This window comes from Podarcis filfolensis (genome assembly GCF_964270895.1).
Source record: "Podarcis filfolensis genome assembly, chromosome: 1".
In the NCBI taxonomy this organism is placed as follows: Eukaryota; Metazoa; Chordata; class Lepidosauria; order Squamata; family Lacertidae; genus Podarcis; species Podarcis filfolensis.
In genome coordinates, this window is record NC_139604.1 from 64,729,476 (window position 1) to 64,754,368 (window position 24,893).

The window sequence follows — 24,893 nt, forward strand, 5'->3', positions numbered from 1 at the left end:
GCCTTTTCAGCAGTACAGGTGGAGACGCATCCATATGAGGAATGAAATTAAAATTAGAGCTCTGATCATTTTTAGGCCCTGAAGAAAGACCCCAAATGTGGGAGGCCAGTTAGATCAGAAAACGTCCGCCATGAGATACACATCATGAGGTGAAGCACAAATGTAATGTCACAAGAGACGAAGCCTACACATGGATGGTCTTGCTCTTTTTCTCTGTTTTTGTTTTCTATATTTTGGTGTCTTTTCCTGTATTTGCCATTTCTACACTTATGTTGCCAGATTCAAGTTGGACATCTGATGAAGGAGGGCAGCAGGGAGTATGAGAGAAATGAAGAAGAGAAACAAAGAAGAGAAACACATTGGAGATACTATAAAGCAGTAAACAAAACAAAAAGGGGCAGGGGTAGAACTGACATACAGAGTGTGATGGAAATGGAATTTGCCATATTTTCTGGAGCAATTCTTTGTAGCTGTAATATAAAGGAATCGTTCAACTTCTTCTCACATTTTCTTATATATCTTATATTTTTTATATTTTCTTATATTTCTTATATATTGGGCAGCATCCAATAATACCTGCCCTCTTGCACAGTGGAAATTTGCTTGAGCAACAGAACTCTTGACTTTTCTTTTCCACCTATGCCAGACACCCAAAGGCCCCTTCCCAATCTACTCCAGAGTCCTCCAACCTCTGGAGTTTTGAGGGGCATGCAGAGGGATGCAGGTGGGAAGGTGAGGAAGAAAAAGCCCTGTTGAGTGAGTGGACATCCCTTCTCGCTATGCTGGACTTCACACATTGTGTCATACTGTGCAGACTGAACATTTACATCAATTCCTGCTTTGTGTATGCCTACAGAATTGTGTTAGCAGATGGTGATTATGAAACCTCCTTTGAATCCCCGGATTCTTCTTGTAGAAACAAGGTAAAATAGTGACATGCTAATTTTGAATTAATCCCTTTGAGAGCATGTGATGAAGGGATGTGACGGGCACGTCTCTACATCTTTGTGAAGAACATTCACAAAGATCTTTGGATGTATATTTTGACACAGCACGTTTTGAGAAAAGAAGCAAAAAGGCACATACAACTTTACATCGTAGGTGGAATTCACCTAGTACCAATTCTGGAATTACCAGCATAAGCTGGTTTTTAATGTGCTTTAAACGTGGTAGGTTTTGAGACAAGAAAGTGTTTTCTCACTGTAAACCATTCCCATTCTAAGGGGAAAAGGTGAATTCATGGTGAATTCTGGCACTTCTTTTTCTATGCTCCTGGGGTCTGTGTGCAGTCACTAAGGACCCCTGATGTCCTTTGAAGGGAAAATATGAGTGGTAGATCTGTAGACTACTTAGCCCTGATTCAGGCAGAACAAGCACTTAGGCACTCTTTAGAAGCAGGACAACAAAACAGGCAGCGCTTAATATTGAATGGCACTACGATCCCAAACACTTTGTGTCATGATCAAAAGGTGAGGCGTGACGAAATAGTCAGACATTTCCCCCCTTGTAAAACAGCGTTGTGCCTTTAGTCATATGATTCTTTGTCAACAGTACAAAGCTTAGAAATGTTCCTTGACACTGGAGTCAAACTTCCGTTATTCAAACAGGCGAGAGGAAGGCAATTGGCCCTAAACATGACTCTCTTTATTTCCCAGTGACGTCAGTTCTGTATTCAGACCATGCCTTTTATTAGTTCCTTGTAAAAGGTCTCTTCAAATAGACGGGGCCATGAATTCCAATGAGAGGAGTGAGGGAAAATAGGATAGGGCAGCAGTAAGTATCCAGTGAATCAAAACCCCAAGCTTGATCCTAATTTGATTAATTCATGCTTTATGACTCTTCTCAAACCAGACTACAGGTCATTGGCTGCCATCTGTCTTTTTTTAAATTTAAAATGCTCAGTGACCACATACTTGAGGTGATTTCATCTACCTTTACTCTTTCTTATCTGTAGACTTGTGCTCCGTTTTCATTTGTTGTGGTGGTTTTATAGCTCTGTGTTGGCCTGTGTTGAATCCCAATAATGGTTGTGTTGGCTAGGGCTGAAGAGAGTTGTAGCCCCAAACATCTGAGGGGCACCAGGCTGGGTAAGCAAACCAAAATTAAAAGCTTACCATCTTTAGGTTTGATAAGGGACATTCCTTGATACAAAGGACCTTCACAGAATTAATGGCTTCTCAACACCAGCCTGACCAGGCTTTTGCTCTCTAGAATATTAATTCCCATCAGCTCCAGCCATGATGACTTGGGTGGATGGGGGCTGTAGTCCATCAACTGGACTACATCTGGGAAAGGCTGTTTTGGGCTGACCTCTTGCGCTACGACAGAATATTAATCACATCACGCAATAGCTCAGTGGCAAAGTACATACTTTGCTTGTCAAAGGTCCCAGGTTCAAATCTCTAGAGAACTGGAAAAATTCCTCCCCAAATCCCTGGAGAGCTGCTGCCAGTCGGTGTGGATACGGATAATACTGAGCTAGAGGGACCAATGATATGACTTGAGAGCCCTCCAGAATGGCAAGGTTTACTTTGTGGTTGTATTCTGCAACATCTCATTGATGTAATAAAGGTGCATTAGTGGTAGTGGATTTATACTGGACCGTCCACACACAATTCCATTTTAGTAATAGTTCTGCAATGCTTCTCCAATATTGCCACGTTACTTCCATGTGGAGAGAAACATTTGTGGTACAAAACATTATAGAAGTTCAGCAGCAAGCTATGGGAAATGCGCTGAATGGAAACGAAGCAATATGTCTGTCCCAAAGCTTTTGCACATGCAAACATCATGGAAAGCATGATCGCGAGGAACCGCCCCAGTACAATCATGAATTTGCATCCTCGTGAAGGTGCCATAAAAAACACACTGGGACGGTATAATATAACTTCCATGTTTCTGAATACCCCTTTGGATTTCTCTTGTACAACACAGAATTTTTCCATTTCAGGACCCAACTTCCTCTGACATGAATTTTGTGGCCTGTCAAAGGATTTTTTTATTTAAAAACATGTAATCCAAGGCATGGGGTTTGGATTGTAGCATGTAAAGAAGTGAGATTTAAGTTTTCTCTTCCCAGTCATGATCCCCACAGAACTGCCCCTGTGCTCTGATTAGTGATAGAAAATAAAACCTCCCATGGTGGTCCACGTGAGCATTTTCGTATCACTATTTGCAGTGGGGGAGCATTTCAATCAGGATTCCTGCTGGGGAGGAATAGTAAAGCCTCTACTCCACGCCAAGCACTGTGGCACTGCTCAAAATCAGCTTCCCCTGCCGATAACAGTTAGCATAATAAAAAAAAAATTCTGTTGTGGCTACACTTTACCCATTAGCACATATTGCACACTCCATTCCAGAAGCAATTTCCTAGGAAGAATAAGGTGGCTCGGCTGTTCAAGAAATACAAATCTGATTCTTTACTCCAGCTCCAGCATGCTTTCCATTGCTGGTTTCTGAAGCTGAGAACACATGATGTTAACCACAATCTTTCTGAATCTGGTAGTTTCTTGAGAAATAACTGCTGTTTTATTTGTTTTCCGTCAAACCTGCTTCCATCCATTTAAGCTGTAAAGGTAAAGAGACCCCAGACCATTAGGTCCAGTCGCGGATGACTCTGGGGTTGTGGCACTCATCTCGCTTTATTGGCCGAGGGAGCCGGCGTACAGCTTCCGGGTCATGTGGCCAGCAGGACTAAGCCAATTCTGGTGAACCAGAGCAGCGCACAGAAACACCGTTTACCTTCCCGCCGGAGCGGTACCTATTTATCTACTTGCACTTTGACGTGCTTTCCAACTGCTAGATTGGCAGGAGTTTAAGGTGAGGTGTGCACATTTCAGACATCCCTTGCACATTGCACAGATAATGGTCTCATTGAATAGAAGCTGGAGGGGCTGCAGGCATGGGAAAAAACTCAGGCAAGGCACATCAGGTGAAGCCATCTCCACCTCTGGTGTGTACAGCAATGTAAAAACGGGACTTGAAATGCACCGGGGGCAACAACAACCTTGTTGCATTTTAAGCCGCTAATATTTACATATGTCAATTCTGATGCACTTACCTGCAAGTAAAAAAGGTAAAGGTAAAGGACCCCTGAATGGTTAAGTCCAGTCAAAGGTGACTATGGGGTGTGGCACTCAGCTTGCTTCAGGCCGAGAGAGATGGTGTTTGTCCACAGACAGCTTTCTGGGCCATGTGGCCAGCATAATTAAACTGCTTCTGGTGCAATGGAAACACTGTTTACCTTCCTGCTGCAGCAGTACCTATTTATCTACTTGCACCGGTATGCTTTTGAACTGCTAGTTTGGCAGAAGCTGGGAAAGAGCAACGGGAGCTCACCCCGTCGTGGGGATTTGAACTGCCGGCCTTCTGATTGGCAAGCCCAAGAGGCTCAGTGGTTTAAACCACAGTGCCACCTGCGTCCCTGCAAGTATGCCACGTGGAAGACAGTGGGATGTACTTATGGGTAAAGCTGTATAGCACCTTGGTCACATATCCACACCATACATTTAAAGCACATGGCTTATGCAAAGAACCCTGGGAACTGTAGTTCACCGCTCACAGAGCTACTATGGTTCCCAGGATTCTTTGGAGAAAGCCATGTACTTTAAATGTCTGGTGTGGGTGTGGCCATAGGTTGTGTGGCTCTTTATATCCTGGCCAAAATCTTTTGACTAGCAGCTTTGAACTTTGCAAGACTGAAATACTGCAGTCTTTTGTTTAGAAAAATAAATAAATCTTAGCTCTGCCACTGAATGAGATAAACCTCTGGATATCAAACTGAGTCACTAGATGTCCTCACAGTGAATAACCACTCATAAAAGATTTGAGGTGAGTGATTCAGAGCTTAGGTAATGTCTGGTAAGGTGTTTTTTGTTTGTGTGATATATGATTTTTCAGTAATTTAGTGAAACAGAGAGTGTCTTGAACAAATGCCACTGTCTTGGTAGAAAAACACACACTCCTGGTAGAAGCACAAAGGGTAGGCTTTATGTTTCCAACACAACTGTTGGTCAATTGGAAGAGGCATTCATAGGGTCAAACTCCATCCTTCTAGCTGACAGAGTAAACACCAGCGGCTCTTTTTCTGCCCATGTAGAAACTGATGTGAATTAGAATTGCCGTGAGGCACCTACCATTCAGGAAGTTCTCCCTTGCTGTATTTTTTACCACCTGATCATTCCTCAAATGGACCTGTGAATTACGGGTAGGTAAGCATGCCAGGGACACAGATCTCTTTGCTCCAGAAGAATGTGTTTGTCCTGTATTGATAATAATATATATATGCTCATAGCTTTTGATCTTATTCAAAATCATGTTTATAGTTGCATAAAGTTAGCCTGGGCTTAATTTGGGATTTCTAATGCCAAATACTTTTAAAGGTGTCCATCGCAAGACACTGGATGAATGAGGCAAGGTGGAGAGGTTTGAAGGCACAAGCTAAGCAGGTCCAGGTCTCGTCAGTGTCTGGATAGGTGACCCCTTGGGAGCCTAGTGTCCACCACCTTGCGTTTTGTGATGGAAGAAAGGTGGGATATAAATGCAATTAAATAAACATAAAATATCCCACACTCTATACCAGCTGTAGCCAATGTAATACTCTCCAGATGCTGTTGGACCACAGCTCCCATCATCCCTGATCACCAGCCATGATAGTTGAAGCTGATGAAAGTCGTAGTACAACAGCATCCAGAGGGCACCAACTTGGCTACCCCTGCACTACTCCAACTAGCCAAGCCATCACAGAGTGAAAACAGCTGCAAAGAAATTGGAGGAGGCCTCTGTGCAGTAGGACGAGGCCCTTTGCATTACTATTATTTGTCGTAATGTGTAATGAGTTTGCACTTCGTTTTCATATCAAAGAGCAAACATGAGATTTGGCCGAACTCTGTTTCCTTGATGCTGACAAGAGCGTGTTTATAGGGAAGGCAAGCAAAATTAATATGTAAAGAAAAGCAAGCAAAGTATGTGAGAACAGGAATCCATGGTAATGACTTGCATACACATGATGCATCTAGTGATAATATCATTTTCCACAAATTTATTACCCCATGTTATCAACACAGTGACCTCATAATATATAAACTAAAGTTTGAACAGCAGCACTGATTATATTGGTAGCAACTAGCAAGAGCTGAGACTCACGTTCAGAACCAAAGGAAGAACAGCTCCTCCATGTTCATAATATACCTTTAGATTTGAAAGAGCTGAAGTCATGTTGTCTTTTCAGCACCACTGATGGAATAGCTACAATGCCCTAGCCTACGAAGAGGATCAAAATAGCACAGCAGCGTTTCATAACCAAGCAAAGCACCATTTTGTTACCCCAGGTTTTCACTTTCAGACAGTGCTTTTCTGTCACAGGACCTTTTGGGGTCTGTGCGCACACTGGTCTGATGAAGGATTGTGGATGTCCATCAAAAAAATGGCTGCTGTATAAATGGGGCCGCTCGCATTTGCATGATTTCTACATGGCCTTTCTCCTAATCCACCATCTAATCACAGATCCCATCTGCTTCTAGGTAAAAATAAGAGATCCAGCACAAACTACTGGATCCATCATGGCACAAACTACAGATTCTTTGCTCTGGTGCTCTGGCAAGAACTGTGGAGGTGGGGTTTTTTAAGTGCAATCCATAGAAACCACTGTCATCTTCCATTTATTTTATTTATTTAAAAGCATTAACTAACTGCTTAATGTTTTAAAAAATGGAGTGATGAGAGGAGGCAGAGGGAGAAATAGATCAGAGGGGCTGGAACGGGAGGACAGAGAAATATGTATCTAGTGCAGAAAGAAGCATCTCATTCTCTGGATAAGTCACTTCCTGGTTCACACTCAGATGCTGTTTTGAAATGTCATGGGCATGGAAGAGAGAGCTGGTCATGGAAAGTAATGGGGAAGTTAAAGAACCTTAATGTAGCTGAGACTCGAGACAAGTGTATCCATCCCACCCAAAATCCTGTAAAACCAACATGGAGAAAACAAACCAAAGCAGCTCAACCAAGGCTGAGGCATTTGTGAGTGGGGGAGAACATGGATGGAATGGGATGACTGGAACCCTGAACTGAAGCACTTTATGCTGCAACGTTTTGTGCAAGCGCCCTTCATGGTTATCCCCAAGCCTATTTCCCCCCCTACTTGACAAAAATAATAAGATAAATGCCTTCCTTCATAGGATTGCTGTTAATATGAGTGAAATAATGGCTATCTTTTGAGTTTTAGTGGCAGAAATGAGCTCCCCTTTAAAGCAGGGTTTGGGGAAGGGGCAGGTCTCCATCCACATTTACAAGTGGGGAGGCTGTAAATGTGGACTGAGGTTTCAAACCTCAAAAAATTGCTCATGCATACAGAACAGCACATATATTGGTACATTCCACTCCAGATAACGTCAGTATTTCCAAAAAGCTTTTGTACCTCTGAATCATGCTGGGGGAGAGGATATAGATTTTGCTCAAGGGCCAGTTGTGTTTCATTTCATTGGGTGCATTTTTCCTATGCTAAGACACAGAAGCATGTTCAAACATTCAAGCCAAAATGTCATTTGTGTTGTGAACTTAACAGCAACAGCTTGGAGACTTCCAAAGTCTATGCCACCACAAGGAGCTCTTCCCTTCATACTACAACAAAAGCTCCTGGATAATATCCCTGGCGTTTCTGCTGCTCTAAGGATCCTTCTCACACTTCAAGCATCAGTGGCAAATGGTGAACACCGTGTCTCAAAGCTCAAACTTATAAAAACTTGACTACACTCAACAATGACTAGCTGGTTTGGCAGCTGCTACAGCAGTTAAACATGCCCAAGCAGGGGCACTTGACCCAAAGGAACTGGTGACAAAATTTGTAAAGGAAAAGGTACACAAAATGAGATTTTGATGTGCCTGATGAAATCCAAACGACATCAATTTTTTGTGCCAAATCATTCAGAACGAACTTTTGCATTTGAGACAGATAAGGGTTGTACTACTTATTATTGCAATTAATAATAATAAATTTAGCAGTTTCAAGTTTTGAGCTTGTCTTTTTTTTTTCTACAAGACTCCTGTTTTTCAGCACTGAAGTTTCCTTTTTTTTGCGGGGGTGCAAGTAATTAGGCCGCCTAGGGTGCAAAACAGCCTGGTGCCGGCACTGCCTGAATACTGCTGTGCAAAATGTCGAATTTGAGTGTGCGCCCCAGAGTCTGCTTTGAATGCTCCGGAGCATACAAAACCATTACGAAGACGAAGGCTATTGCCTTTACCTCCCGATGCCTGCGGCCCTGCTGCTGTGCATCCACGTGAAGCGTGGGGAGGGGCTCTCCTCTTCCCGCACCCCCCCCTTGCTAGAGATTAGGCGTGTCTCTTCCTGGGACCCCCCACCCTCCTCCTGTCCATAAATAGCCAAGCCCCAGGAGGCGCGCAGACCAGAGCAGCCACAGAGCCACCGACTCCAGCTAGCTCTGCCAGTGGCGTCACAGCATGTACACCAGCAGAATGGAGGTTCCCAGGAGGGGGCGATCCTTCGACTCCATGAATACCAGCTTCGGCGAGAACCAGCTCAACAACGTGGTAGGCAACCTCTCCTCTTTGGCCATCCTCAACGAGGTAGGTGTGCGCAGCAGGAGAGGCGCTTCTTGACTTTCATTCCACTTCTTTTAGATTCCTTCCTGATCCAGGAGATCTCCCGTGGTTGGTCTACTATCTGGTCATGCAGAGAGAGCCACGGTGACATTGTTTTTTTTTCCTTTTTCTTTTGATGAGTTTGTGTCTGTCAGAAAAAGAATCGTCTAGTAGTCAGATCACAGCTGCATTTTAAAATACATGAACGATGATATTTTAGGATATTGTACCGCAAAAAGTTTTTGAGCTGCTGGGAGAACATCGTTCGTGTGTGGCTTTGTATTATAAAAATAGTAAAAGTACATCAAGTACTTTGGGACTTAAAATCTCCACAAGAAATGACACCTCCTTTTCAGAAGTGGAAGAATCCTTTGGTGGGTCCACAGGAAACCTTCCTCACAATGTTGCACAATATATTCAAATTCGCTCCAACTTATGCAAAATGATAGGTATATGTTATTGCTTAGTGCATATTCTGCAGCAAATTCGGCCAGCTGTGTGGTTCTGTTCGCCCTGCTCTCCCCCACTGGCTGTCCCAGTAACAAGTGATGCAATTCCACACTGAAAGGTGCATTTTACCGCATCACTTGTTTAAACACCCTCAGACAGGTCAGCTATCGGATCTAAGCTAGCTGCACACAGGGAGACTTTGTGGAGAATGAAGAGCAAGTGCTCCTCTCTAGCTGGGACTGGCAACTATCACAATGGCTAAAAAGCACACAGTCCTTCAAATGACTAGATGAGGCAAGTTTCCGTTTCAGCTCTGCAATTTGAAAACTCACTGCCCAATTGTCCTACCACAATTGATAATATAATCTGGATAAATTTGGGGCATTAATCTAATTAAGGGCACCAGCATCTCAGAAAGGCACTGTAGCCATGTAACTGAGAAAAGGTGGGCACCCATTCTTATTCTGAATAGCCCTGTGGAAAGTCAGCTGTGTAGATTGATCCTTGCAGACATGTGGAGTTCCAGGGAATAAGAGATTCCCTGCCTGTGTGTACTTTGGGGTGTCCACCTTGCCCATCTGGTGTACAAGAGGTCATGACATACTGAGGAATATCTCAGTATGAGAAATACCCTGAATATTTGCAGGGTAGTGCAGATGGACACCCTTTCATCAGAGAGTGTTAAAAAGGGACCTGCAGACTGAGCGTGATGTTGCACTCAGATTCCACCCAATGTCTTACTTGCATCTTATTTATCTCCCTCTTTGTCAATGCTCATTTCCCTATCCTAGACCCCTTTCGGCTAGCCCCTGTCTTTAGTAAGTGCTAAATGTCATACAAGTGCCTTTGAACTTCTGCATCCTGTCTACAAAAAGTAGGGAGATGCATGAGCAAGGCATGTGTGCTATGCTCATCACCTGATGTTACCCTTCAGCATAGACGATGAAGATGCTATTTCTGTAGGCTGCACTTTTGGGGGACTCACATCGCTTGTAGCCACTGATAGACCAGTGATAGAAACTTTTAAAAAGTGATTGACGCTGGTGGCCATTGTGGCTTCTAGTGACAAGATGTTCTGTACATGAGCCGTGTGTTTTGTGACGGAGTCCTTCATTTGGCTTACCATCTTTAATCCACTGCCTACCAATGATGACTTGAAAGTTTGTTTGTTTTGCATGCAGGTGTGAATAACCTCTCCCTTTCTAATCTCCCGACTTCACTAATCATATTATAATATAAGCCCATCATCTAAGTCATCTGAGTTAACCTTCCCAATGGTTTAAGTCTGTCTTCATAAGGATGATCTCACTTTCCTGATAATTCCTCTTGACTATGTTTTGCTATCTAGCCAGCTTTGCTATATCGTCACCGTTGTACCCAATCCTGCTACCCCATCTAAGGTATTTGAGATACCAGGTCAAATAAATATATATTATATTGGTCAGCAACTAGCTTCCCCAGAGGGCTAGTTGGAGACAGGAGTGAATGGTGGAAGAACAGCCCCTCAGCTCCTCTAGAGGTGCCTGCCAGCAAGTAATTTTACTACAAATGCCACTTTCCCTACTCTACATTTGCTGGTGCCAGACAGCTGATTTATAGGAACCAGATTTGGCCCACAGGCCTCCAGTTGCTGCCACTGAATTTAATATATTTGTACCCCATCACTCCAATCATTCAAAGCAGGCGTTTAAAAACCAGCCATGTAACAGAGAGCTTTGCAAGCTATAAGAGCCATATTTATAGCCACCAACAGCTAGTGGTCAAGGAGTACATGGCAAACTGAGGCTGCTGCAGTGCCCTGGGGGTCTTGCAAGAGACAGCGCCGGGGGAAACTAGCTTAGAAGGTAAGAGGAGATTTACCTCTTCTGAACCTGCCATTGATGTCAGCAGTTTGAAGATCCTGTTCTTGAGATCTGGAGCAGATTAGGGAAGAGGGAAGTCTACATAAGCAAACTAAGCCTGTTCTTGTAATGAGAGTTTTCTGTAGGTAGCTTTGTTGGAACCAATCAACCCTATGCTGGCTGGCTGGCAAACCCAAGAGCAGGGTTCAATCTCCACTTGGTCATGTTGCTCACAGGGTGACCTTGGGCTAGTGACTGCCTCTTAGCCTAACCTACCTCACAGGGTTGTTGTGGGGATTAAATGAGGAGGGGGGAAACCATGTTTTCTCTTTAGAGAAAAAGGTGGGATTTAAATGCAACAAATAAATAAACAATAAATTTAACCCTAAGGGGAGGTTTGCTACTGATTTTAGACCCAAGTAGGTTGTACTAAACATGATGCAAGCAGGGTTGTTTCAAAATTGTAAAAACTAATCCATATTGACTATTTCCTTCCTTCCTGAGCATAAAGCCACAATTTTCTGGATCTACCCAGAGCTAGCTAAGCATTTATTGAGCAGCGTCAGACAAAAAGGTCGTAAAAGCCATTGTAAAAAGTTAAAATCATTAGTATGATCGGAATCACGCGTAGTTTAATGGTGAATTTTGGACACAGTGGAGAAGTAAAAGATCTGGACTATTATAAAAGATGCAGGAGGAAATGATTAACAATAGGACCCACAAAGGGGAGGAGGGAAGTTCAGGAGATTCTTTGGAATCCCGTTTCTATGTTGCATGTTGGATATGTGACTGTAAAATTTTAATCTGAAAAATCAAATAAATAAATTTATATATATATTTTATATATATATATATCAAGGAGCATCAGATGTCCTGAAAAAGAGTCACATTCAGCTCTTGTTCAGGAAGAGAACACTTATAAGCAGATTCTCTCCATCTGAAAAAAGTTTAATAGGAGACTTAAGAATGTTTTCATCCACGTGAGGCTTAGATCTAATTTTTCCTTGGAGCATAAGCTTTTATGGATTCCTACCACAGTAAAGATGCCACGAGACTCTTCCTTGTGGCATATTATCTGTGGAAGGGCAGTTTGGAAATTTAATGAATTAGTGGTGTAGGTGCAGCAGGAACAAAGGGACCTGTTTAGTTCTTCTTCAAGAAGAACTAAAGAAGGCTTGGTGTAAAGTTGTGCCACCAAAAGTGGATGTGGCTTGCAGTAGATTCTTAGAAAATGTCATTGTCACTCAGTACTGCTTTATTAGGGTGCATAAGAAGATAGTCCTGCATTCTGTTCTCACAGTAGACCACAGGATGTCTGTGGGAAGTTTAGCACAATGGTTCATCCCACCTCATAGATGCCTTTCAGCAACTCCGCATTCAAAACACCCACATTTCTGCGCAAAGAGAATCTGATTTCTGCACGTTGAACCAACTGCATGCCTCAAGCAAACTTGGATAGCTTTTATTTCTTAGTTTAATTTCTAATGCTGCTAAAAGTTAGCTTGTCATAGAAAGCTCATTTCTGAAACAATGAGTAAGAAATCTTCTTTCTTTTTATTGTTATTTTTAAAATCAGTATTTAAAGATGTCCATTTCTAGGCAAGAACTTAGATGTGACATTTCTCAATGTAGGTGATGGGATACACATAGCATTGTAATGTAGCTTGGAAGGTCAGATGTGCTAATGTGAGAAGGAAGTGCACTGTGGAAACTAGCCCTTAGTGATATTTTTAATAATAATAATACCCTGCCCATCTGGCTGGGCTTCCCCAGCCACCCTGGGCAGCTCCCAACAGAATATTAAAAACATGATAAAACATCAAACATTAAAAACTTCCCTAAACAGGACTGTCTTCAGATATCTTCTAAAAGTCAGATAGTTGTTTATTTCCTTGACATCTGGTGGGAGGGCATTCCACAGGGCGGCCGCCACTACCAAGAAGGCCCTCTGTCTGGTTCCCTGTAACCTCACTTCTTGCAGTGGGGGAACTGCCAGAAGGCCCTCAGAGCTGGACCTCAGTGTCAGGGCTGAACAATGGGGGTGGAGATACAGGTATACTGGGTATTTAATGCAGGTTAAGATATTCAGCTTGCCACCTCTTCTCTCTCTCTTCATATAATCCCCTCCCAGGTATGGAATTGCTTTGAGGTGGGGAACTTGTTCTCCAGATGTCATGGGACTACAACCCCCATCACCACTGATTATTGGCCAAACTGGCTGGGACTGATGGGAGTTGGAGTCCAGCAACACCTGGAGGGCTGCAGGTCCCCCATCACTGGTTCAAGGTACATAAACCTTGTGTTTATTTCAGCTATTAGATGTGCTCATGAAACACAAGTCTTTCCTTCAGGGCATATGGGGGGGGGGAGGTGATTTAGGAGATGGTGGTCTTCTACTTGCCTCTATGAGTGTTTGTGGCCTGCACAGTCTGTATGTAGGGCTGGCTTTCCACTCCCGGCAGGGGTGGGAGGATGTCTGTAGGCTAGCTTGGGAGAAGGGTATTTTCTATTTTAATGGCCACTTCCTGTGCTTCCAGCTCTTCACTACAGCACTGAAACCACAGCGGCCGGAGGCTGCTATGCAGACTTGTTGTTAGTATAGTTGAAACAAAGCGATAGCTAGGGTTGCCGAATGACCGGGCAGGGAAAAAACAGCACAGCCTGCCTTTGAAAGTAGCTTGCTTTGTAGAAATCAACAGATTAAGCTCTTCTCAGCATGGATATAAGCCTTTATCACCTGCTAAGAAGGCCAGCCCATCTCATTTTGATTCCTGGGGTGCAACAGCAAATGGTGTCCTCTCATCTCACCATGTTAAAGGACCAGCCAAGGCCAGCCATGTAATTTTTTAGCACCTGAGGCAGAAAATCACACAAGCGCCTCTTCTCCTCCCTGGCAGTTAAAATACAATATCAGTACATTAAATAAAGAATTTGCTGCCCTTTCATGGCACCCCATTCTGCAGCCTAAGGCAGACAACTTTGAACCTAAAAAAATAGGTTTGTTTTGAAACTTTGACTTAACTCTTAACTCTGCTTGCCATCTGCATCATTTTTAGATCCACAAGTCCAACTACACGATGAATGATGACAACAAAGAGAATGAAGACAATGCATCTGAAAGGGGGAGAGCTGCCGTCATTTTTTCTTTAAAAAATGAAGTTGGAGGGCTTGTGAAAGCCCTAAAGCTCTTTCAGGTAAGCAGTCCAGTCCCTGTTGTGTACAGCTGGTACAGAGTAAAGAGAGCAACAACCTCTGTAACGGCATGATGAGTTTTGCTGCTGTATTAAGATTTTAGATTTTATAAACAAACAAATGCTAAACCTAAAATAGTACGACCATACAACTGTGCACTCCAAATGGAGGTTGAGATGCAATCCCAGAATCTGATCTGAAGGACTGAACCTTAAGGGTATTGGAGAATAATTTATTTGTTTGTTTTGCGTTTCAGACACCTCTGAAAATTTGTAACTTACTCAGGGCAGATTTGCACATTATGTGGAAGTGCTGATTCCACATTTCCAGGGTAATGTGCCAAGGGGGCAAGTTGTAGGTTCCCACCTCCCTGGGAGAGATGCTTTAACTGTTATTCCAGGTGTCCCTGTAACTCACTATTACACCTGATGTGTAAATAAGGCATTAGAGCGGTACTTTTGTGGCATCTTCTTACTAAATAGTGCACTGCTTATCAGTATATAACTGAATTTAATGTTGAAGTCAATCAACCACTTCTCTGGGGGGAAGTAAAGAAACTGTGCCTATGCATTTTCGAGAGGAGGGGTGAGACCAGGGGCAAATGTAGCCCTCCAGGTCTCTCTGTAGGCTGCATCCCTCACTGGCCTTGTTCTGTGCCCTCCTGAAGTACACATGGGCAACTGTGGATTTAAGCCAGAAGTGGGTGCTTCAGTTCTCCTACTCTGGTACACAAAAGGGAAGGAGATATGATTGGTGCCCTGCACAAGCTTGAGGCTAATGCAGGCATCCCCAACCTTTGGCCCTCCAGATGTTTTGGACTACAATTCCCATCATCCCTGACCACTGGTCTTGTTATCTAGGGATCATGGGAGATGTAGGCAAAAACATCTGGAGGGTCACAGGTTGGGGATGCCTGGGTTAATGAATACATTCTCTTACTTTACTCTTTGTCTTTATACGTGAATTATCATGCTGAAAATGAGAAGTATTATCATAAGGTTATTCACTATGGCAAGGAGTGTATTCAAAGTGTAGATTATTTTGTGTTAATTAGTATGTTTGATGAACTATATCAGAGGAAGGGGTGACTAGCAGAGATTTTGGTCCTCGGGTGCTATTGACCAATGAAAAAAAATGTCTTTCTTATCCATCAGGAAAAGCATGTGAACCTGGTGCACATAGAATCTCGAAAATCCAGGAGACGAAATTCAGAGTTTGAAATCTTTGTAGATTGTGATAGTAACAGGGAACAGCTTGAGGAGATCTTCCATCTCTTGAAATCCCATGCCAGTGTGGTATCTGTGAACCAGACAGACAATTTCCTCGTACAAGAAGATGGTAAGGAAGAAAATAAGAATGATTTATTAGAAGTGCACGCCCTTTAAAAGGTGTGATCACGTGCCAATGTTTGTGGTGCTAGATTTTAAAAACAATGTTTTGTTTTTTTCTTTAGAGAGGCTTCTTCTTTTTCTTTTCTTTTCATCTAATGCATTTTCAAAGAATGGTTTACAGTAGTTTAAAACAGATTTCCTTCTACTATGAGATGTTTAAAAAGAAAGATACATACATTGGTTGGATATGGGAATGCTGGGCAAAGTGAACCTGTGCTTAGGAAGGGAGCAGCATGATTTTAAATATAAATTCCACTGAATCCATCTCATAAGGCTGTGATCCCATGAAAAATTAGACATGCCCAATTTGTCACGGATACCTCTAATTCGGCATAAGATTGGGCTTCCCATGTGGTTAGGAGTTTCAACCTAAGTGCATCGGGCTTGATTCACAACTAGGGTCCATTTGATCACCGTAGGAGGAATTTGATGGCACGCTAAGGCAATCATTCCATCAGGGCAATTATTTTGGCTTTCCAGAGGGAATAATCCCCCCCACATGCTGTTATATTATGGGGGTTCTCCCGAAATTCCCTCCTGAGCCAATGCTGAAGGCGCAAGGGGAAGAGAGACGGAAAGCCTTATTGCACAAGTGGAAGTCCTTGCGCATTAGCTAATCCTGCTCTATATTTAGAAATGAAGTTTACCCTATCACAAATTTTCTATTGGTTTCAAATGTTTTCTGCCTGCGTCCTGTAGCCTGTGCATTTCCTTACTTGCTTGAGCCATCATACTAACGGGGATTTAAGATGTTCCATAGAAGTCAGATATGATTTGATGAATGGGGTTTTCAGGAACAGAGGACCCTGCCTTAGGAAAAGGGAGCTGGGCCACAGGAGCTGTAGGTCCATTCTGTGACCTATGCAATTCTGAATACTAGTTCACTTTGTTTTTGTCTCCAGCACTTGTAGCAGTACAAATGGCCATAATTCAGTAGAACAATATCCATTTCTCAATAGAGGGCCTGCAAAATTATGTTGTGAGCAAACCAAGGATATCTGCCTCTTTTTCCTGGGTCTCCCCCAGTATGTGGGGTTTCTGGTTATTTGGGTTTACATTCGGAACTTGTGACTTTGGTTTGTTCTCCTTTAAAACCTTTTCGTTTTTGAACTACAACTCCCTGAGGATTGGCCGTGCCGTCTGGGACTGATGGGAATTGGAGTCCAATAGCACCTGGGTGGGGGTGGGGCACAGTTTCCACAGTCTTGAGATTTAAAGCCTTTTCCTGTAAGCAACACCTGAGACTCCCCTTTTTTGCCTTATTTGGCAGCAGAGGGTTGAAGGTGTGAGAGCAACAGCTAAGCTGAATCCCTGATGCAAGCAGTAAGAGCTAAACTTACTTTCTTCCCCTGTTTTTAGTATCATTGTTCCTTTTGCCATATCTACCACAGGAGGAAGTGCCCAATGTTGTGTGAAGGTCAGATAGGAAGATGTTCTCTTCTCCTCTTGACATTAATTCCTCAGAAACTAGATTTCATTTTCTAGCTGTCATAGCTGGCCATAAGCACAGTTTCCTTTTCGTAGCAAGCTTAATTTTATTAATAGCTATGTGGGTTTTATTCATTCCGTAGAATTTTATTAATAGCTATATGGGTTTTATTCATTCCATAGATATGGAAAATATCCCCTGGTTCCCTAAGAAGATCTCGGATTTGGATAAATGTGCAAATCGTGTTCTAATGTATGGTTCTGATCTGGATGCAGATCATCCAGTGAGTAGATTCATATTTCTCTTACAATATTTCTGTTGCCTTTAAGGAGCTCCTCAAAACACTTACTTTGAATATCTGGATATCTGATACTTTAGACTTGTATTCCAATATCAGAGTTTGATGCACATTAAACATACTAACATGTCAAACATGATAATACTGAGCTATAATTGTACAACCTGAATTTGACAGTATGTGATTCAATCCCATCTGAAAACAGCAATAGTCAAGAAGCATTCAGAATGAAGAAAAATTCCCCTCAATTTCAGGGGGGGGGGTTTAGGAGTAGAAACATGTTAATCACAAAGACTGACTGGGGCTTAATTTTTGTGTTTCACTTTTAGGGTTTCAAAGACAATGTTTATCGCAAGAGACGGAAGTATTTTGCAGACCTGGCTATGAACTACAAACAGTATGTGTCAATCTTTGTTAAATGCTCTTGCTAAAGATGGGGCAGGAATCTTTCAGGGCCAGGGACAAAGCCTTGGAGACTTGCGTATTAGTAATCTGACTGACAAATGTGGAGGTTGAGAATATATTATGGATCACAGAGTATGCCAGTCAGCCAGTTTTGCTTAGCTCCTTTGCCAATCCAAGCTAGAGTTCAGCACAGCAAAATAAAGCTTTCCTCCAAAATCATTGCAGTGACCCTACAAGACCAGGCAAAACCAGTTTATGTTGTTATTATTGGCTAATCCAAATTCCCAAGCAATGATGCACAGAACTGAAGGTAACACTAGGACTCTGAAGTGTTATTTGAAAACAAATGTTTCATTTCTGACAAACGTTTCTGAAAGTCAACCCTTGATTCTGCTTTCTCGTCATAGTGGCGACCCAATTCCAAAAGTTGAATTCACCGAGGAGGAGATCAGGACTTGGGGCACAGTATTCCGAGAACTGCATAAGCTCTACCCAACCCATGCTTGCAGAGAATATCTTAAAAACCTGCCTTTGCTAGCCAAGTACTGTGGGTACAGAGAAGACAACATACCCCAGCTGGAAGATGTGTCACGTTTTCTAAAAGGTAATGTGCAGGCGTCTATCTGACCAGATGTTTTTGCTGAGGCAATGCTACCATTTTAATAGGACAGACATAGCCAACGTGGTGCCCTACAAATGTTGTTGGACTACAACTCCCATCAGCCCCAGCCTGCACCACCAGTGGTCGGGGGTCATGGGAGTTGCAGTCAAATTTATCTCCATGTGTTTGAACTTCTGCAACATGGGTGTTTGGTGAGGGGACTTGGCTGGATGTTTATCTTCTAAATTTGCCACCATCTTGGTTTTTGCAGAGCGCACTGGATTTACTATCCGCCCAGTTGCTGGATACCTCTCGCCCAGAGATTTCTTGGCAGGTTTAGCCTTCAGAGTGTTCCACTGCACTCAGTATGTTCGACATAGTTCTGACCCGCTTTACACACCAGAACCGTAAGCAGCTATTTTTTTATCCTTATTCCAAATAACATGTACATTTATACTTATTCCAGGAAAGTGTACTCATTTTGAAAGCTTGGTGTCAATCAATGAAATCCTTCTCCTGTCTACTCAGAAGTAAGTCCCACTGAGCTTAGCGGGGCTCACTCCTAAGTAACTGGGCATAGAATTGCACCCTAAAGCTAGACTTTATGACCATTTTACAAATCAACACAGAGTAATGCTCTCCTTTTCAAACATATGGATCAAATCTGGTTTATGTTAGCTCTCGTAAGTTGGAGGTGGGGGGCAGGGAATGGTGTTGAGTGCAGAGAACTTGTAACTGAGGGCTGTCAAACATATTTAACACAAGCCCAGCTCTCACAATGTGAATTACTTCCACTTATTTTAGTACAACTGAAGAATCAAAATAAGTTTAGGATTTCTTTTCTCTGAGATCCTTAATCTAAGAACCTAGGATCTTAGCCATTTCATCACCATGCAGCATATTGAATTAAATAAGACTGAGTGCCTACAGACCAATTAACTCATCTATATTTTGGGCTTACTAAACCTATCTTAACACTCTCATCTTCATTATCATGCACATTTTTGCTACTCCATGAGTTTGACCAGCCTAATAATCCTACCTTCTGCACCTATTGCCATCCCCACAACTCCATTTCACGTACATTACACAATTTGCAATAATGTAGGCGCTCCTTGGGAAGGCCCATTTCATGTCATCTTTCTCCTCATTTTTGTCAAGAAGTAATAGTTCAAACTGGGCATGCAGGCTTCTAATGTAGAGCACCCATGCCACTTCAGTAAATAAGTAATGATTACATTGGCAACCACCTCCTTCCTCTCAGGAGCTCAAGCGGGGGTATGAAGTTTTCCCCTTCCCCATTTTGTCCTCACAACAATCTTGTGTAGTAGGTAAGGCCTGGCAGATTGTGACTGGCCGAAGATCAGTCGAGTTTCATAACTGAGTGGGTTATGAACTGAACTGAAGCCTGATCTCCCAGATCCTAGTCTGACAGTCTTAACCATTGCACCAAATTGGCTATTTCCATGTGTTATCATTTCCATCGCAGAGAAGAGATTGTCAGGCTGAGTATGCATGTGTGTTGGGCCCATGTAAAATCCCCCACTCTCCATGCTCTTGTAATTACACATGCCTACCAAGTTTCTAAACCACTTGTGTGTACCTGGCATATAGCTCATGTGCGCTTATGCCCCACCAAGCGTGCTGATCTCTCTGTTGTGCTATGGGATACTTGGAGGTTTTCCTCCTCAATTGTTATATATTTTTGGCAGTTATTACCCAATTATATTAGATGAGCTTGCTTTTACACATCAACTGTAAGGGACAAACTACCTGGATCAACATTAGCTTGCTTTTCCTGTTTTCCAGTGATACCTGCCATGAGCTTTTGGGCCATGTACCTCTTCTCGCTGAACCTAGTTTTGCCCAATTCTCTCAGGAAATTGGCTTGGCTTCCCTTGGGGCATCTGATGAAGCTGTTCAGAAGCTGGCAACTGTAAGTAAAGGATACGGGCCGCTCTGTGCAACATGTCCCTCATTTCCATGGATACTACCTCAGTGATTCCATCTTGTGTGTGCCACCATGGAAGATGCCCTTTCTGTAGTTGCCACCTCACTCAGTGAAGATACCCAGAGGAGGGCCTCTAACTCACCACTTTTTTCCCTCATGGCCAAATTAGAGAACTTGTCTTTATACTGAACAGTGTTGAAATTATATTCCATTTCCCAACTATACAAAGGGCCTTGGCTCCTAAGTGCCATCATTTCTCAGGGATGAACTGTGGGTTTAGGGGTTTTCTGAATCCGAAGTCTGGGTGTTTTAAATTGCAATTAATGGATGATGGTGCAAGTCAAGGGTATAAGGGGTATAAGGGATTCCACATTGAAGGAGAAATAACATTCATGCCTACTCTTCATCTAGGAAAGGGAGCATGAAAACACTTGTTGCTTTTGTTTTATCAAGTTGCATCTCTGTCAAAGGCTCACTGTGTTGCCTTCCTTTTTCCTCAGTGCTACTTCTTCACAGTAGAGTTTGGCTTATGTAAGCAAGAAGGCCGGCTAAGAGCCTATGGAGCTGGTTTACTCTCTTCTATCAGTGAACTGAAGGTAAGCCTTAAAAGTCTCTTTTAACTACAGTCAATGGGTCTTCAGAGCAAATTGTTCAAAAACCTCCTACATTCAGGGAATGCTTTTCACATTAACCTGTCTGCCAAGATGGTCAAATTATTGACTTGAACTGACTGGTCAGAACATAATTTTCAGTCAGTTTGCAGGTTTCCAGGTCAGTTTGCAGGTTTCCAGTCAGTTTGCAGACACACTGTAAGGTGATAGGTTTTGGTCTAGGCCGTAGAGAGTACTATACAGCTTAGGACCAGGGTCTCTGAAGGACACACTGCTTTCATGTATATCTGCCAATTCTGTAACATTTTCCTGAGAACATAAATTCATGACATCCATACACTTGTCACCTTTGAGGTCCCAAATATATGCAAAACCCAATCTTTGTCATTTTTTTCCGTCTGACCACCAGCATGCACTGTCTGGAAATGCCAGAGTCAAGCCCTTTGACCCCAGTGTCACATGCAAGCAAGAATGCATGATTACAACGTTCCAAGAAGTTTACTTTATTTCTGAAAGCTTTGAAGATGCAAAAGAAAAGATGAGGTAATTTTGCTAAGAACACCTGGGAGACTGAAAGGTGTCTTTATTTATCCACCTTTGTGGGGGAGGGCACACACACCTTAGTTATTACAGTGGTACCTCGGGTTAAGAACTTAATTCGTTCTGGAGGTCTGTTCTTAACCTGAAACTGTTCTTAACCTGAAGCACTACTTTAGCTAATGGGGCCTCCTGCTGCCGCCGCGCCACCGCTGCACGATTTCTGTTCTCATCCTGAAGCAAAGTTCTTAACCCAAGGTACTATTTCTGGGTTAGTGGAGTCTGTAACCTGAAGCGTATGTAACCTGAAGCGTATGTAACCCGAGGTACCACTGTATTCTCCACCACTACCCCTTTGCGGTTGAGAGCTTGGCTAAACAGTTCTGTGTGGTGGCTAAGAGACCCAAGGCTCAGCCATGAATCTGAAAGTGCCCCGATCAAGTTTTACCTCTGTGGAGACTTGCTAAGTGGTCTTAAACAAGTCACTCTCTCTCAAACCCCACTCTGCCTCCCTGTCCCCAACATGGCAGTAAATTAATACATTTCCATGCTGTTATAAGAATTATAAGATTATGTATGTCAAGAACTTAAAAACAGCATATGGTGCTGTTGTGTCACATCGAGGCTTGTCTGAAGCAGGTTTAAGACCAGCCAGCTCCATTATCTTATCCCAGTTCATTTGCTTGTTTCCCTCCTCTTTCCTGAGCTGTTGTCCCTGGATCTGACCATTCTCAGCATCACATCTGACAGCACTTTTTCCTTGGAGTATCATTTCTGATGAGTTAATGCAATTCTCTTTTTGGTTTTTATGAACCAGTTATAGCGGTACTTGAGATATTGTAGCACACACATACAAGGAATGGTCCTTGGCTGCCAGCTACATTGAGAAGGTGTAAGTGGGCTTTCATTGGAAATTTACTCCCCCTTTTCTTCCATCTGAACAGAGAGTTTGCAAAGACAATCAGGCGCCCCTTTGGAGTGAATTACAACCCATATACACAAAGCATTCAGATCCTGAAAGACACAAGGAGCATTGCTATTGTGGTGAATGAGCTACGCCATGAACTGGACATTGTCAGTGATGCCCTGACCAAGATGGGCAAGCAGCTGGGAATCTAACCTCTCCAGTGATCATCAACCATTCCACACTTGGCACCTATGGATTATGTACTATTTTAGACATGGAAATACGCTTTGTGTGCTTTACTGCCCTGTGATCTTTGGATGAAGGGTGGTATACTCAATGAATGAATGAATGAATGAATAAAGTAGGATGCCATTTTCCTAAAACCAAAGGCTGAATCACGGGGAAATACTTTGTTTTTGAACTATGCCCCCCAGAAACATTCATACCAATATTTGCATACTATTTCCCCCTTTCTCTTTTATGGCTCACCCACATACTCAGCAAGTTGGAAGGAGAGCAGATGCAACTTACTTGTAGACATAGGAATAGCTACAATGAAATAGGCAAGTGGTTCCATGTAGTCCAATGAAGGCTAATTCTAGCTGCTACTGAAGAATGGAAAGAACTAGAAACCAAGATCTAATGCCACCCAGTCCAGGGATGACTCCAGCTCCCATCATCCCTGACCATTGGCTATTCTGCTGGGGCTGATGGGGGCTAGAGTCCATCAACACCTGGAGGCCCACAGCTTCCCCATCCCTGCCTCCAATCAGGTACAGCATGTGCCATCATGTTTCAAGAAGGATTCAATAGCTATTTCAGTTGAAGGATGAAGACTATAATTCGATGCACACTTGCGTAGGAATCAATCCAAACGAATACAGGGGGGTTTATTTCTTGAGTTGCTCTGCACGTGCCATTTCTCATATTGGGTTTCCCAATATACTTGCGTCTGGATACACTTTTACTTGGAGAACAGGGATCTCCTGCAGGAAGCTGTATCAGTGTCGTTTCATCCCATTATATTCGCATTTGGCTCCGATGAGCGCCATCCAGCATGGCCAATGGTCAAGGATGAGGGAAGCTGCAATCCAGCAACATTTGGTGGGCACCAGGCTAGTTACCCCTGCTCTAGAGACTACACAGTGATGAATTTATAGCAAAATGAGCACAAATTAGGAGAAAGCAGCTTTGAAGAGTATTTTAGGCCTTATGCATCCTATAGCCTGCTCCAACCTACACCTCAAAAACCCCGTGTTTTTGTACTATGTGAAGGGGTAGAGGGTGGTGTAGTTGCAGAACAATGGGAGGGACAGTGACTTGCTACAGAAGAATCTGCTCATTGTTCCAATTTGTTCTCAAGATGTCAGGAGACAGAGGCTCATTGGAATTACTTCTGAACTGCATATGCCTTCATATTTAGATAAACCTTACTTTTGTCTTAAATTAGAATTGGTTTTTAGAAATCTGAAACTTAAAAAAATCATTGCAGTTGAAACAACTGGAAGTAACAGATTAGATTTTCTGGGCTTCTACAAAGAGTAGCATGATTATGTCATTTCTGTGCTTTTTTATTAGACATTTTTGGGTCTATGTTATGTTTGTAATGCAAGAGAAAACATTGTACTGTTAAATGAGTATTTGCACCTTAAATTCTATGACTTGGATTTAAAAAAAAAATAAAAATTTGAAGCCGGTTGTAGTTTTGCAATTGACCTTAATGGATCCAAGAACTCACTTAAAATCTAAGTAGATATATTTTCAGGATACTTAAATATTTATATTCAATTTTTAGGATGTGTAAACTTCGTCATCTATGTCAGTAATTTCAGTGAATTTACTGTGGTGCTAGAACTGTTAAGTAGCCAGAGTGCTTAGCTAAATGATATTTCCCATTTTTTTCTATTTTCAAATTAAAGAATGAACTTCAAGCAACACACTGCTTTGTGTTATTTGTTAGTTGGGGCCTGGAAAAATCTTGAAGCTGGGTGGCAATAAAATTTTGAGTGGGATAATGTTGTTATAACACAACCCAAATTTCTGAGCAGTGTGAGATTGCAGGGGTGCCAGGAGCTTACCCAGGGTTTGTGTTTCCTTCGCAAAAGGTACAGCAAAAATGTGTAGTCTTTATGAGATATGGTTTATTTAGGTACAGCAAAAATATGTAGTCAATATGAGATATGGTTTATTTACACATATATACAACATGAGCCTACAATGGAGGGGTTCACAGCATTAACACCTCAAGAGGGCATTGGTTCCCCCTTAGCCGCATCCTTGGATTCAAACAGAAATCAAACATCACTTTTGACTCTCTCACTTCCCAGCTTGCAGCTTTTCTTCCTGCTTTTAACTTCTAGGTCACACCACACAACTCTCAACTCTGGCCTTTGACTTTTTAACTATCAGTGATTTGAGGGAGGGGGCCCACTCATTTGCTGTCTGGCACAGACCCACTTCCTTGACCCATCTCACCACAAAGTCAAGTCTGGTTATTTCAGAAATTTGAATCCTTGATTAGATTTTAATGCTTGCTGGATTCAGAAATTACCCCTTCATGCTTTAACCAGTCCCAAGTTTACTAAATATATTTGACTGTAATTTCCCATAATACGTTTTTGTATGCACTTGTTTTACGCAAATTTCAGTACAGTAGTGCTTCTCTAGCGGAAGAGACTTCCTCTG

The 24,893-nt window shown here is 42.5% G+C and overlaps 1 protein-coding gene across 2 annotated transcripts; it reads left to right on the top strand.

The window, feature by feature from the left end:
* Positions 1-8,216: 8,216 nt before the first annotated feature.
* TPH1 (tryptophan hydroxylase 1) lies at positions 8,217-24,143 on the top strand. Of its 2 annotated transcripts, none has more exons than XM_083575030.1 (11): positions 8,217-8,580; positions 13,943-14,080; positions 15,233-15,416; positions 17,081-17,181; positions 17,526-17,593; positions 18,009-18,205; positions 18,474-18,609; positions 20,012-20,138; positions 20,654-20,749; positions 21,174-21,307; positions 22,246-24,143. In XM_083575030.1, the coding sequence occupies exons 1-11, from the start codon at positions 8,455-8,457 to the stop codon at positions 22,418-22,420; spliced, it is 1,482 nt and encodes a 493-aa protein (XP_083431156.1). In that variant the 5' UTR covers positions 8,217-8,454; the 3' UTR covers positions 22,421-24,143. The 2 variants fall into 2 exon arrangements, with proteins under 2 accessions (XP_083431156.1, XP_083431155.1); XM_083575029.1 differs by having other exon boundaries at positions 8,392-8,544.
* Positions 24,144-24,893: the final 750 nt, after the last annotated feature.